The 16,666-nt window shown below is 44.0% G+C and overlaps 1 protein-coding gene across 2 annotated transcripts in view; it reads right to left on the minus strand.

Moving 5' to 3' along the window:
• PLCE1 (phospholipase C epsilon 1) overlaps positions 1-16,666 on the minus strand; it is a 313,002-nt gene that overhangs the window by 114,722 nt on the left and 181,614 nt on the right. For both annotated transcript variants that reach the window (XM_075000375.1, XM_075000376.1), the window contains exon 4: positions 4,168-4,484. In XM_075000375.1, the coding sequence (XP_074856476.1) occupies positions 4,168-4,484 (317 nt within the window). The remainder of the gene's footprint in view (positions 1-4,167; positions 4,485-16,666) is intronic.

Raw genomic sequence — 16,666 nt, forward strand, 5'->3', positions numbered from 1 at the left:
ATTTTTCATGCGCTGCCCGGCACCAGCTGCTGCCCTACTACCATGTGGCAGCATGGCTGTTGTGGGGGTTGTGCTTGCATAAAAACGCTGAGAAACTTCTCAGCAGTTTACATTTGTGCGCAACTTCTCCCCTCCTCCTTAGGAACCATGCAGTTGGTGTCTTTCCCGTGCTCAGCCACATCACGTGGGCAGCCCCTGACCCAATAGAAGTATGTGCCTGAAATTCAGTGCTGACAATGCTGCCAGGCAGCACCACATCCTGGCTTGCACGTGGTTAGGGCTCCAAGGATGGGAAAAAAACGGTGGGGACTTGCAGCCTCCAGGAGGGAAATCTCCCCCAGTGGCTAAGATATCTGGGGGGACTAATTCAACTGGCCTCCCACCCTAAATATACATTCGGGGCCTTTCTACCACATGGGAGGACTATTTCATCCGGCCTCCCACCAAAAATATTTTCTGGGTCTTTCTGCTGCTGCAGGAAGTCTCCCCCGGTGGCTATAATTTTTGGGGGCTTGCTGCCACAAGCGGGGAAGTCTCTCCCAAAGGCTAAGGTATTCAGGGGCTTGACATCCCTGATTGAGAAGAAGAGACAGGCACTGGCTGCATACAGGTCCTCTCCCAGTGAGGTGAACCTGCAGGTGCTCTGGTCTGCTCAGAGTCAAGTGCAGCAGGTTGCTCGGCGGTGTGCCAGCGATTACTGGTTCCAACTCTGCTCCAAGATTCAGCAGGCTGCGGACACTGGTAACATGCGAGGAATGTACGATGGGATCAAGCAGGCCATCGGTCCATCACAATGAAAGACTGCCTCACTTAAGTCGGCCACAGGCCAGGTCTTGAAGGACAGAACCAAGCAGATGGAACACTGGGTGGAACACTACTCACGGTTGTACGCCAGAGAGACCGTAGTTACAGAGAGAGCCCTGAATGCCATTGAGCCTCTGCCCACCATGACTGAACTCGATGCTGAGCCCACCTTGGAGGAACCCAGCGATGCACTAAAAGCACTCTCTTCTGGAAAAGCCCCAGGGAAAGATGGTATTCCCTCAGAAATCCTCAAATGCGCCAATGGTACCCTAGTTTCAGAGCTGCATGAAATACTTTGCCAATGCTGGAGAGAAGGCAGCGTACCGCAAGATATGAGGGATGCTAACATTGTTACTGTCTACAAGAACAAGGGTGACAAATGCGATTGTAACAACTATCGCAGCATCTCCCTTCTCAGTACTGTGGGGAAGCTATTTGCACGTGTCGTTCTGAAGAGGCTCAATGTTCTTGCGGAGAGAGTCTACCCTGAGTCTCAGTGTGGGTTCGGAGCAGAACGGTCCACCATAGACGTGGTTTTCTCTGTTAGGCAACTATAAGAAAAGTACAGGGAGCAGAACAAACCTCTGTATATTGCCTTCATCGACCTGACCAAGACATTTGACCTCGTCAACAGAAAAGGTCTGTTCGCGATTCCAGCTAAGATCGGCTGTCCCCCAGCTCTGCTCAGCATTATTAGGGCCTTCCATGAAGGCATGAAGGGGACCGTCACATACGACAGATCCACATCCGAACCCTTTGAGATTCTCAGCAGAGTGAAGCAGGTGTGCGTGCTGGCTCCAACACTATTCGGCATCTTCTTTGCAGTTTTGCTCAAATATGCCTTCGGAACTGCTACAGAGGGCATCTCTCTCCGCACGAGAATGGACAGCAACCTCTTCAAACTGTCGAGGCTTAGAGCAAAGACCAGAGTGCTTATGAAGCGTCTAAGGGAGTTCCTTTTTGCTGACGATGAACCTATTGCTGCTCACACTCAGCAGGAACTGCAGTCACTCATAACTCGCTTTGCAGATGCATGCGTGGAATGTGGCCTCACAATCAGCTTAAAGAAGACCCAGGCAATGGGCCAAAATGTGGGTAACAAGCCATCTATCAGCGTGCTAGACTACAAACTGGAAGTCATCCATGAGTTCGTGTACCTAGGCTCGACGATCTCAGACAACTTGTCACTTGATAGGGAGATCAACAAGCGCATTGGAAAAGCCTCCACAACGTTCTCCAGGCTGACAAAGAGAGTATGGGCTAATGATAAGCTCACTGTACGCACCAAGGTGCAGGTCTACACAGCGTGTGTTTTGAGCACACTGCTGTATGCCAGTGAAACATGGACTTTGCGATCAAAACAAGAGCAGTGGCTCAATATATTCCACATGCGCTGCCTTAGGCGCATACTTGGTATCTTATCGCAGGACAAGGTCCCCAATAGCGCAGTGCTTGAGAGGGCAGGCACCGCCTCCATGTTCACCCTTCTCAAACAGAGGCATATACGCTGGCTGGGCCATGTCTCACGCATGACGGATGGCCGAATACTGAAGGACCTCCTCTTCGGTGAACTGGCGTCTGGAAAGAGGCCGAAATGGTGACCTAAATTGCGCTACAAGGACACGTGCAAGCGTGAGCTCAGCGCTCTCTCTATCAGTGCAAACATCTGGCATTCGCTCGCCTCAGACAGGCATGCCTGGAAACAGGGAGTGAAGGAAGCTCTTGCTATGTATGAAACTACCTTGGTGAAGGAAGCAGAAGACGGGAGAGCACTCAGGAAGATCCGTGCCTGTGGTACCAGAGCAACATCTGCCTACTGCTGCTCACAGTGCGGAAAGGACTGCCACTCCCAGATTGGATTGCACAGCCACAGAAGACGCTGCTCGAATCAGTCCAGCTGGGGTGCAAACCCACGATCCCTCGGGATCAAAGGATGCCTACTATTACTACTACTACTGATGCCACCTGGGGGAAGTCTCCTCTGGCGGCTAATGTATTTGGGGGACTACTTCAACTGGCCCCCCACTGAAACCCCCACGTCTCAGCAAGAACCTGTGGGGCTTGCGGCTAGGGGGAAGTCTCCCCTGGTGGCTAAGATATTCAGGGCAGTGGAACATTTCAACTGGCTCTGCAGCTGCAGACCACAGCCCCCCACCTCTCTCCAAAAATATTTTTGGGGCTTGCTGCCCATTGCAGACTCCTGCTGCTTTTTGCAAAATCTTTGATATTTCAGTTATAAAATTTTTTTTCCTAACTTTTCCTATGTTCTTTTTTCATGCTTTAAACCCACCCCCCACCAAAAAAAAAAGACAGGGAAGAGTGTGTGGAGGGCCAGTTGAGATTCCTATTTTGTTAAAAGGTCAGCGTATGAGATTTCACTGCCAGCCCCCAAGTTGGCAATGTCTGTGTAGTGAAGAGGGAAGACAAAAATCTCTTTTTCCTAACATTTTCTATCCTCTTTCTTCTAGCTTTGCACCCCTTCATGAAGGGGAGAGTGGGTGGAGGGCCAGTTGAGAATACAAACTGTCTGTGTTATTTTCAGGGATCAGATGCAGTCAAAGGAAGGGGAACAGTCAGTGGATGGCCAGTTGCGAATAAAGACTGGCACAGCAGCTGTATAATGAGCAGGGAAGCCAAATACTTTCCCCTCAGCAACTTTCTTTTCCCCAAAACTTTATTATCAACTCTTTCTTCCAACTTTTCAGGGTCCCTGTGTTATTTTTCAGGGATCGGATGCAATCACAGGAGTGGGGGACAGTCAGTGGATGGCCAGTTGAGAGGACACATATTTACTGATTTTTACAAAATCCTTGATAATTCAGTTACAGAAGAAAGAGATTTCTGTTAACTTTGCCATCTTTGTTGATGCCCTACCTTTCCTTCCTTCCAACTGGAGAAAATGGATGTTTGTTTAATACAGGAGGGGAATAAGGACAATGCTGTGTGGGAAAATGTTGGCAAAGACCAGCGAACATACCCACAACGCTATGGGGATGAGGAAACTGTGGGATAGGTTCCCACAATGCAATAGTGTAACAGTCAATGTTTGCCAATTGAGTGTGGCAGCAATAATTTGACTTTGTGAGTAGCACTTGGGGAGGGGAGGACAGTCAAAACCAAGTTTATAAATTCCAGAATTAAAAAATTAATATGAATAAATTTGATTTTTATCTGGTAGTTGAGATGCAACCTTAGTCACATAACTCCAATTAACTTCAATAGAAGCTGCATGGCTCCATGACTAGCTGTAAACATTTCAACATTCATTTTTTAAAACTGCTAGGGTATCCCTTAAATAAATTGAAAAATTACCAATAAATTGCATCAAACCACTTATGATGTAATTAAAATATCTTGTCTTACCTCATTAAATCTTGTCACAAGATCTTCAATAACATTGTGTTCACCATTTTGGGAGGAAAGAATGGTCTCAGATATGGAAGCTTGAATGCATGGAAGTTTGCTCTGACATTCAGTGTTACCCAAATCCCTGGTTAAGAAGTAGAGATAGTCAATGGGCAAGACCTTTCGGTAGAGATCCTGTTCCTGTTCAGTCAGAATACTAGCAACTTCCTCTGGGAACTGAATGAGGTACTGAAGTTCTGCTAGTTCTTTACTGATACCAGCTACACTGCTGGAGAGTGCATTTGAACCAGCCATTGATGTGCACGGTTGACGTTCTAAAACAAAACAAAACAAAACAAAAAAATATTATGTAGTTTATTTCCTTCATCTGTTGAACTTGCTTGTGCAAAAATGTATTAAGACTGATTGTTTTTGTTCTTGTATGTTATTTACTTAAACAGGATTTTACATTTTATATTTAAATAACCTAATAGTAAGTTATTCCTGTGGTGATTCTATATATATAATCTCCAAAACCCTACCCTCCAGAGTTAATAAAGCATGTAGAGACCTGAACCCTTTCTCCTTTCACTAACCACACTGCTTAGACATCATTCATTTGTGCTCATTGTACTTTTTCATATAGAAAATGTCCAAATACAAAACAAAGTGGCCTTTCCCCTGAAGAAGATACGAATATATTTGAAGTGTTGTATCTTTCACTGCAAAGGAGACTCACAATAGCTTTACAATATACAGAGAGTGATATTTCTTGAAAACTACAGGTTTTTCTAAGGAAGCACCATTTCCCTCCATTTATCTACCACAGCATGATTTTCTATTAATTTATTACACAGTAAGCTCCTTGAAACAAAGACTGTCTGCATTTTATTTTGTCTGCTCTTAACAAGATAAATGTAATAATTTAGTCCAGAGATCTGTAACCTATGGCTCTGGAGCCACATGCAGCTCTTTAAGGATTTCTTTGTGGCTCCCAATGCTATAATTGCAAAGTTAAAAAAAACTCTCCTGATTATTTTCCCTATTTTGGTAAACAAATATCGAAAACCTCAACAATGAACAACTCACATCTAATTGCAAACCATATGTGATCTCGAAATGTTGGATAACTCCCGCTTTAATATGTGCAGTGTATCATGGGATGAATATGTGCTATTTTTAAAATAGTGGTTACAAGAAGTATGATTTGATGTTATTTATTAGGGACTGTGTTGTATTCACATGCATTGTGGCTCTTGAATTATTGATTTTTTTTTCACCAAAAAATGGCTCTTCTTGCTCTTCTAGTTGTCTATCTTGAGCAGCCTCCATCACCAATTGCTAGTGGAGGTGTACCTTTTGTCTCAAAGCTCTTCTTCTGCACTTTACATTAGTATATTTCTAAGTCACATTAGAAAAATGTCCGTTTTGGGTCCTTAAAAGAGAAGAGTTTGAGGAAAAGAAAATGGGAGGAAAGTACGAGGAAAAGAAACCGATGGAGTCTACTGACATAAGCTTCACCATAATGGCTACTTCCCTTCCTGTGTCCTGGAACCCAGGGCCTTCACCACCCTGAGGCAGAGGTGTGCTGACCAGAGGTGTGCTGACTTGTCACAATAATAACAATTAATTAATGACAGCACTTTTGTTAATTTTACATAGAACTTTGTGACGTTTGTGAACTTACCTCCATGGAGTCAGACAGTTAGAATGTTCTACTTTATAGTGCTATGTTTACACTGCAGAGCTATTTCTTGATACCGAAGTATCCCGAAATAGTAACTCCACATCTGGAAAAAGCATCCAGTATTTTGAAATACCTCTCATTGCAGAAAAAGTAAGGGATGCCCCAAAATAGCACTTTATTTCAAAATCTGGCACTGTGGAGACAGCACCAAATCCTGAAATAGTCTGTTTTGAAATTAACTTGAAATAGGATATGCAATTTGTATCGTGCTAATTATGTACCTTATTTTGAGTTAGGGGCACAGTGTAAACATAACCAAGTAGTCTCATGCTCCAGTATGTGCCAGAGAAGGGAATGGGCAGTGCCATCTGGGGGGAGGTATTGTTTGGCAGCTGTATTTTGCCTGCATGGGTCTCCATACCCTGGTGGGTAACGTGGAAAAAAGTTGGTTTTCCCAGTCCTCTTACTCCATGCTGGAAAGCTGGGGAGGGGTCATGGGAGTTTGACAATAGTGTGTTTGTTGCTCTGGTGATACATCTCCCTCCAGGAGAGGAGATTCTGGAGGGTAGGAGACAGTGAGGTCAGTAGGCATAAGGAACGGTTGCTGAGCAGAGGCAAACCACATTGTTCTGATGGGGAGTGGAGCTGTGCTGACCTGCAGAGCTGAAGTGGCTGCAACACCATGGAGTCAGGAGTGTGTTGGTGCTGTGATAGTCAGCACTGAGTCTTGCTGCAGTGCTGAGCAGATGGGAGGCATCAGCAGCATCAAAGGCTGAAGAATGGTAGCAGGATTAAAAGCACGTGCCACTCCTGCTGTTTAAACAGGCTTTGCTGAGCCTTCATTCAGCACCACGTCCTTTAAAGTGACTGTGGGTTCATTGTGAGAGATGGACAGCTGAAAGCCCTGTTCCTCAACACCTTGGAAATGGTCACTGACTCAGAGTTGGTGCCAGAGATGCCAGTGGAGTGAAAAGTGCTAAACTTTGGAGTAGCTGGCACTGAAGAATTTGGAAGTTTGTGCTTCTTGCTTCTACCTAGAGAAGTGCAAGAACGTATCTGTTTCTTGAAAACTTTTGAATTTTTTGTTGGGTGTTTGACTCTGATTTTTATCTGGGGTAAGACACAGGTCTGAGGGATTCCTGAAGTAGTGACAGCTTCAGACACAGCTCCCCATCCTTGCATACCTACACTTTAAACTTTTGACAGTGAGCACATTTTGGGGGATATGGGATTTCCCCAAACAGCAGGCACATTTGTTTTGTTTTTTTGTGTACATGAACAGGAACCCAACTAACTCACTACCTGTAACAAAATCCAATTAGCTAAATAACGATGTATCTACAAGTACCCTATAAGGTACCACACTTACTGTTCTTACGTACCTACAAGAAAATATGTCTTGGGGAAGAATAGCTCAGTGGTTTGAGCACTGGCCTGTTAAACCCAACGTTGTGAGCTCAATCCTAGAGGGGGGCTATTTAGGAATCTGGGTCACATAAGAGGAAAAAAAGGTGGGGGGAGATGGTGCTTGGTCCTGCCAAGAGGGCAGGAGACTGGACTCGATGACCTCCAGAGGTCCCTTCCAGCTCTATGAGATGTGATGTGATATACTGCTTAGGTGAGCAGCATAACAGCTGCACTCTGTTTCTGGCTGGGGATAGTAGAGAATGAACTGAGGAGCCTGGACCATTCGTATACTCACATCTCATGAGGCAGGCAGACCGTGCACATGATGGGGGGTGGGTACTGCTGTAGAAATCTGATGAAAAGTGTTGGATTGGAACACCCCCAGGGACATCTCTCTAAGGAGAATATATTCCTAAGAGGGGCCAGGAAATGCATAGTTCACAGAAGAAGGGTGGTTCCCAAACTTTTCGGCATCACACCCCCCTTTTGATTTTTGAGAAACCCACATGACCGCCACCTCTTCTGTACCATCATTCAACCCCCCTTTTAACAAAAAATTCAATTAATAATTTAAAATAAAGACAAAAACTTAATATAAAAAGGTTATTTAAAATTAAAATAAGTGCAAAGAGTTTTTCTTGGCCCATTGAGGGTTACTGGTGCAGCCCCAGTTGGCCAGCTGCCTTAGCTTCGTGCCAGTCACCAGAGCTGCCCGCGCCATCCGCCCACCCACCTCAGACCTGTGCTGCCAGAGTCGCCCGCTCAAGCCCTGCACTGCTGGGGCCAGCACCCTGTCTGCTCGCCAGCTGCTGGGGCTAGCTGCCCGCCCCAGCCCCACACTGCACGGGCCACCACTGCCCACCAGCCCAAGCCACCTGAGCCCCACATTGCTGGGGTCAGCTGCCAACCTGTGAGTCCAAGCCCTGTGCTGCTAGGGCCAGCCTCCCGCCCGCCAGCCCGAGCCCTGAGCTGCTAGGGCCAGCCCCCTGCCCGAGCCACCTGAGTCCTGTGATGTCAGGGCTAGCCACCCAAGCCCCGTGATTCCTGCAAGCCAGCTGGCCGCCTGAGCACCACAAGCCCCATGAGCCACCTGCCTGAGCCTCTTCCCTCCCACAAAGCCAGGCACCAATCAGCTCCCTACTCTTTCTTCATCCCCTTACTTGAGCCAGGCATCCCCAGCCCAACCATCTAACCCCATCCTCCTCCCTTCCCCCACAACCCACACTCACCTTCACACTCGGGTCTTCGCTGGCTGCCTGCTTTTTATAGTGGCTGTGCCGGGTCACCCACATAAAATGTCAGGGGCTGAAAGCCAGAAGCAAAAGGTGGGGGGGAATAATGAGGGGGCTGGGTTGCCTAACGTCCCCTCTGGAATTTCTTCATGCCTCCCAGTTTGGGAAACCATGGCTTAGAAACTCTGAAGGGGCCACAAGAGAGAAGTGAAGGAGGGGAGCATCTGGGACCTAAGAAGGAAAGACATATGGAGGTGGTGGAGGGCTATGATGTCCAAAAGATTGAGTTGGTACCAAGGTTTGGCAGTGCTGAGATGGTGAGTACAGTATCAGTGAGACTCACATAAAAAAAATCTCTAACTTTAAAGGCCTGGTGAAAGGGACTCAACTGCACAGGGGCATGCGAAGGAAACCTATGCATCTCTTGGACTATGTCTACACTAGGTAAAGTAAATGGACCACAGATTCACAAATCTAGCTCCAGCAACTGTGTAGCTAGAATCAACATATCTGTGTTTGGCTAAGTTAGCTGTTCCTGCTGGGGAAGGTTGATGAGAGAGTTTCTACCATCAACCTCTCTTGCTCCTCACATCTTGCAAGGAGTACAGCGGTCAACTGTTACTCCTGTGAGGTCCATTTCACATGCCCCTACTAGATGCATGAAATTGAACCCCAGAAGATTGACCCTGAGCTGGTCAATCTTCCGGGGTAGTGTAGACATAGCCTTGGTGCCTGGAAGTGTCAGTCAGTACCGAGGAGGCTGCTGCTGCCTGCTTGACAACTTTTCCACATGCTGCTTCTTGTGTGGTACCAGTGTCTTGATACTGGGCTCAGACAGAGCTTCAGGTGTATCCCTTTAAGGACATGAGTTCTCCTTAGAGTGGCATTTAAGGGGTGAACCACCCCTTCCCTTAAGATAACAGAAAGGCGAAGGAGGCATCTAGGTCTGATAAAGGAGCAGCTACCCTGAGGGGAATTTGGGATGATGAGACTGATGTACGTGAAGTAGAAGAGCAGAAATTGGTGGGGCCAGTGAATACTCAATAAGGGAGCTTCAGTTTAGCCCCTATCAGGCTATGTCTACAATATGAGATAAATTCAAATTTATTAATATCGATTTTGTAATGCTGGATTTTATAAATTCAAATTTGACTATCCTCCCCTACCTATGTGCTCCTCAAAGTCAACTTATTGCTGCCACACTCGATTGGCAAATATCAAATGTTGCAGTAAAGTATTGTGGGAACCTACCCCAGAGTTCCCTCATTCCCTTAGCATTCTGAGTAAGCTTCCTGGTATTTGACATTATCTTCCCACATTGCATTGCCCTCATTCCTCTTCCATGGTAAGCAAATGTCCATTTTTCCAGTCGGAAGGAAGAAAAAGAAGAGCAACAAAAATGGCAAAATTAATAGAAATCTCTTTCTTCTGTAACTGAATTATCAATGATTTTATAAAAATCAGCAAGTGTGTGTCTTCTCAACCGGCCATCCACTGACTGTCCCCCTCCCTTGATTGTATCTGATCCCTGAAAGTAACACAGTGACAATGAAAAGCACAAAGAAAGTGTTGATAGTAAAGTTTTTGGAAAATGAGTTGCTGAGGGACAGGGTCTTTGGCTTCCCAGTTCATTATACAGTCTGCATTCTCAACTGGCCCTCCACTCACTCCTCCCTACGTGAAGGGGTGCAAAGTTAGAAGAAAGAGGATAGAAAAGCCTATGGAAAAAAAGATTTTTGTTTTCCCTCTTCACTACACAGAAATTGCCAACAAGGGAGATGTTGGCAATGCCCCAAAAATCTTAGTCGCCGGGGAAGACTTCCCCTGGGCAGCAGATAGCCCCCAAAAATCATAGTGGCCAAGGGAGACTTCTCGCTAGTGGCAGATAGTGCCCCATGGGTCCTTCTCGGGGCAGAGGATATGGGGGGATTATGGGGGTGGGGTCAGTTGAAGTAGTCTCCCCATCCAGCAGCAAGACCCCAAAAATCTTAGCTGCCAGGGAAATTTTCCCTCAGTGGCAGCATGCCTCCAAAATCTTGGCTGCTGGGGGACACTTCCCTCCAACAGCAGAGAGTCCCCAAAATATTTTTGGTGGGGGGGCCACTTAAAGTAGTCCCCCCCATGCATCAGAAAGGCCCCGAAAAAATCTTAGTCCACAGGGCCTTCAGCATAACCTGGAGTGCTAAAGGACCAAAACCAGGCATCCGAAAAAGAGGAGGATGTTAATTCCCCTTCCAAACACAAACAGAATGAAAGGAGAAATAAAATATATGAAGTATAACAAAAAGACCAAGAAAAATCGCTACGTAAGAAGGGTGGGAAGCTGAGAACAGTAAACATGCAATTGCTCCATTTCAAGTTGCAGCTGATTGTGAGGGAACTGAGTAATGACGGGCCTATATGCTCTCATTCGGAAGAACACTGGTCTTGTGTGGAAAGACATGAGCCCACCAACACTACTTTCATTCTCGGATAAAGTGCATGCTGGTGGGTACACATTCAGTGAGGGAGCACCCATAGCAAGACACAGAAGAACAAAAACGTTCTACTATTTTCCTTTTTTACCAAAGGTTAAGAATATGAGAAACACAGTTAAGTCTGCCTTTGGAGACTCAAACAAAGAAAAGTCTCCTTAACTGAAAAAGAAAATTAATCCTAGAAATGGCACCTTTCTGACTTTTCTGAACCATACTGCAAGCAGGTCTGCACATACCCATAAAAGAACTAGCATATTTCTAAGAGACTATTTTTACAGAAACAAGTAGGCAACATTGTCTTATTCTAAATTTTCACACATTTTGTACATGTAGAGTATATATGAGAGGTTCCATAGAAGGAATACACCATGAGAGGGAGAAAGATGGAAAAGACCATATAAAGAGCACAGTGAAGTGCTCCAAGTCTCTGTCGCAGCTGACCTTGTTTCTCTGGTTGGGCTCTATCATTTTTGTAGCTGAAGTACTCCCATGAAATTTATTTTGGATTTTTTAAATATAAAACATAGGGAATTTAATTAAAAGGTAACTGACAAGGTATTTAAAAATATTAAATGTGGAAAAAAGTCAAATGAACTCCTGTGTCAGCTGTTACCGTTTATATTACTTTTCTGTGCCTACATACTGTACCAATGACAGTTATCTATATAACCAATTTGGTTACTGTCTACCAAACATAAAATGATCTTAATATTTATTACAGTGTTATAAACTTGAAATTAACATGTTTATTTATGAAGCTACTTTCATCATTCACAATCTTGTCACTGAATGGTTGCTTGCATAACTACAGAAGTGCTAGCCTCAATGTTTTGGTGAGCAAAATTTCAGGGGTGATTATGAAAATAAGTTTTAAAACATAAGAATTTATATATTTGAAGAAATATATAAAAACATAAATAGCACAAACTTCGGGAACAAACACAGTCAACAACATTAGTCCCGGTTACCATTTTGTTATCCAGCCTTGCTGTTCTTACTCATGCAACAATCACACTGCCTCCAATATGAAACCTAACCAAGTAAGGACTGCAGTATGGAGCCCTTATTGTCCAAACTCAAATTAAAAACCTCTTAAAATTGATACCTCAAAAAAGATGAAATGTAGAGTCATAATGAATCAGTATGCTCAGGGAAACAAAACTGTATGAATAAAAGAATGATTTACCAAAAGTGAACCTTATGCAGAGATGAAAATTGCCTTTCAAGAGGTTTAATGAGTTTATAAATATGAACATCCCAATAAAGTCTTGCTTTCATCACCAAAGTGTGCGTGAGTTACTAGGCCCTGCATCTCCCATCCATAGTCAGATGTGACTCTCAGCCAGCAGACAAAACAGCAGCAGGTTTATTAGTTGACAGGCACACAGCATAGAACAGAACTGTCAGCATAGAAGCCAGAAGCACTCAATACAATCCATCTTTGGGATAAGGCCCGGCTGCTACCCTGTGCCCCAAGCCAGTCCAGACTGTCCAACTCCCAGCAGCCTGGTCTCAGCCTACTAGCCAGGCTCCTCCTGCAGCCTTTGTCCTGCTTCCTGACAAAAGGTGACACCTGGGTATACCCCGTCATGGGTTCAAGTTAAGGGCATTGTATACATGCAGGAGGCTATCACATCCAAAATTTCCATCATAATCTAATTACTAGTGCAGTGTCCCAGGAAACGGACAGCAAACTCATCTGTAACCTATGGGCTGTGGCCACACTTGGCCAAAATTTCAAAATGGCTGTGCTAACGACCACATCGGAGAATACTAATAAGGCACTGAAATGAATATTCAGCGCCTCAGTAGCATGCCGCCAGCAGCAGCACTTCGAAAGTGCCACGTTTTGATCGCACGTGTCTTGGTTACATGGGGGTCCTTTTTGAAAGGATCCCACAGACTTCGAAATCTCCTTACTTCTATTCAGCTGATAGGAATAAGGAGATTTCAAAGTCTGTGGGGTCCTTTCGAAAAGGACCCTGTGTAGCTGAGCCACACGCAATCAAAACGTGGCACTTCTGAAGTGCCACTGCTGGCGGCATGCTAGTGAGGTACTGAATATTCATTTCAGCGCCTTATTAGTATTCTCCGATTTGGCCATTAGCACGGCCATTTTGAAGTTTTGGCCAAGTGTGGCCACCGCCATGGTGAATAAAATCCCCAGTTTGTCACACCTTTATTGTCTAACAAGATAATTTATTAGGTGATGAGCTTTTATGGGATAGACCCACCCCGTCCCATGAAAGTTCCTCATCTAATAAATTATTTCGTTAGTCTCTAACTGCTTTTACGCTTTGTGAAGAAACAGACTAAGAGAGCTACCCCTCTATGACTTGTCTAGTTAGTTTTGATACTAACATCTATTTTAAGCAAAATAGTATCTCACACACTAAAACACAATTATGCAAAGAAAGCAAAACAATAGGAATTGTCCAATCACTCAAGAGTACACTCTCTAGAAGGCTGCTTATGAAAGACTGAGATCCTGAAAAAAACATATGCTCTAAACCAAAACATGGATTGCAAATAGATTTAGTAATGGAAGTAGTTTTTTGATTTAATATAGCATCACATAACCGAAATCCTCAAAGCTGCCTTTTTTTTTTGCTAAACTGAGCTATTCTGATATAAAATCCATACAGCTCTGTCTCTCTATTGTTATCCAATGCTAACAAATATAGCAGATAAAATGACTGAATACCTATCCTCAGCATCTGACACACACTATCTAGTCCAGCATCATCCGCAGTCATAAAAATATTGAAATAATGAAAACAATGTTAACTATACCAGAGATTTCACCCAAATTTTTACGTGCTTGATAATTCATCTCAGGGATTCATAACAACACTGTGTTACAAGCAAATTATATCAGCAAGCTGTTGTGAAATCCCAGCTCTAGTGAAGTTAATGGCAAAATTCCCATTTGCTGCAACAGGGCAAGACTGAACTCTGAAGCCTTTCTTAAGGCAAGATTGTTTTTGCCTCTGGAAGAAACATTTTCCCCATACCTAATTTTGTTAAGAGCCAGGGAAAAGCAGCTTCCTAACAACTGTGATAGACCACAGCCTGCAGCAGACTATGATAGCCTCATGGAGGGCAAGCATGTGGGCAGATGGGTCTGTGCTTTTGTGTTTCCCAAGAACTGAGGCTCATCAAGGATCAGCCTGCAGTAGCAGGCTAATCCAACACCTGCTGCTAAATAAGTACCTGCAGCCTATTAAGGCCTGTGGAACCTTGATAAAAAAGCCTCCCCTCAGGAAGGAGGGAGAAAGAAGATGGACGAGGAGGGAGAAAGGAATATGGAAGAAGAGCTTGCTGGGAGACAGGTTTGCTGAAACCACCTGGGATAGGTACTGGGGAAGCATCTCATGGAAGTAGCCCAGGGAGCAGGCTGCTGCACCAAGGGGACGAGAGAAGAAGTCCCTTTAGCAGGAGCCATGTAGGGTCCCTGTGTCAGAACCTGGAACATGTGAGAGGGGTCCAGGCTCCCCCCAGACCGTCCACATCCCCAAGAACAGCCCTAAAGGACAGGAGGAGACTGACATACCAGAAGGGCCTCCTCCACTAATGATTGTGACACAGACTGTGCCAGTGATGAGAATGGCTCAATAAACTGTAACCTGTGCTTCTGGGAGAGCAGGAGGCAGAGTAAAGGGTCACAGCAAGCTCCTGAGGCATTACCACAACCGCCACAAAGTTCAGGACCCAAGGGGAACAAGTTTAGGGCCTTGTCACCTTAATGTACCTTAATAGGAATATTATAAGTATGTTGGCTGGACTATTCATGAAACAGACTAAAAATACAGAAAGCATTCAGAAAAAATAATTTACACACAACTTGCAATTGCTAAACAAAACATGGATTTCAAATAAAGAATGGCACAACCAAGAAAATGTTTTTTCCTGTCTTTAGGGTGTGAAATCACCCAGTACCACACTAATCACATCAACAAGCTTATGCCATTTTCTGTTCCTTTTACATATAATTAATTTTTTTTAAGAGAACATGAATCAAATTTGAATACAAACACATTCTTGTAGGCAAAAATATCAAAGCATCTAATCATGCCCTCACTAAAGTCCCTGGGAAGTTTGTCACAGACTTTATCCCCACCATGTTCAGACTAAACTCCACTAAACAGACAAACAATACGTACAGATCCCCCCTTTTTTTCAAAATCATATTGTACTAAAATAATCGAAGATTCAGAGGCTAAGAATGTTCTGGCCACTTCTACACAGCCCCTCCTTTCTGGAAGGGGCATGGTAGTGAGCAAAGGGGAATATTCAAATGAGGCATGGATTTAAATATCCAGTGCATCATTTACATAGTCCTGCAAGATTTCACTTTCAGAAGAGCCCCTGTAGACTGAACCCTTCCGGAAGGAACCTCCCCCTTCCACAAGCCCCCTTATTCCTCAAATGTTTCAGGAGTAAGGGGGTTTTCAGAAGTAGGGTTTTTTTCCAGAAGGGAACTGTCTACACGGCTCTGTGGGTTCCAGAAGGGGCTCTTCTGGAAGTGAAATCTTATGGGACTATGCAAATGAAGTGCCAGATACCTAAATCAATGCCCCATTTGAATATTCTCTTTTGCTCATTACCATGCCCCTTCTGGAAGGGACAGGGCTGTGTAGAAGCAGCCTCTCTCTTCTTGGGACACACTAGTTTCTTTTTCTAAAACAAGTGATTTGTGGCATCTCTATAAACTGAGCACCAGAATGCATATGAAAGTACGGTATGACCTTAAAACTACATGATATTTGGACTGATAAAATAGGAATAATCTTTAAACATAAGGCAGAGTGGCAGGTGGCTGCAGGCCTGGACTAAAGGGGAGATTCCTGAATCAGGATTTGGAAGGAATGAAAGAGGATGAAAAAAAAAGATTAATTTTAATCAATGGATCCTGAACTTTGTATCAAGTGCAGATAATCAATAGAGCTGCTTCTCTAGCAATCCCCTCCACAGTTTCAGAAAACACCATGTCTATATGTAACACACTCAAGAACAGCAGTATATTTTTCATCAACAGCAATATAATGAAATTTTATTCAGTTTATGTAACATTAGAATTACTACTTCCACAGCAGCAGTCTTCCTAACATTGTTGCTGGCTGTTATCTTGAATATATTACATTTAGATACGCAAAAATCTGATGTCACTTAGATCAACCATTCTTTTCAACACTCCAAACTGGTCTGTAATTTTGATCTGACACGTTGTGTATTTACTACACTTTCTAGTTAGAGCAAATTTGTGTATGATACCCAGGCGTTGTTGTTCCATCAGAGTTTGTTTAAATAAAATTACAAAGCAAAACAATCACAGATTGAACAAGTAAAACAATCACTGATTATAATGTTAATATACTGAACATTACATCACAAGCAAAAGAACTGCAGGTGTGTATTGGTGTACATTTAGGATGCTTGTCTCTCAGACAGTATCTGATATGGAGGCTTGCAAAGGGCAGTCACTAAATTGACAGTTTATTGAATTAGGTTCCCATTGTGTTTCAGACAATATTGGCTCATGCATTGACCAGCATATTTGATGTTAGCAGAGTGCAAAATATGCAGTACTAGTAACCATGAGAGCAAGTCACAACCAAGTCTAGATTTTACAGATCATTTTAAGGAAGTGGGTTCATTTTAAATATCAGATTCTTTGAACCATACTTTTTTTACATCAGTTATTGCGATACTAT

Source organism: Carettochelys insculpta, chromosome 7, assembly GCF_033958435.1.
Source record: "Carettochelys insculpta isolate YL-2023 chromosome 7, ASM3395843v1, whole genome shotgun sequence".
Taxonomy (NCBI): domain Eukaryota; kingdom Metazoa; phylum Chordata; order Testudines; family Carettochelyidae; genus Carettochelys; species Carettochelys insculpta.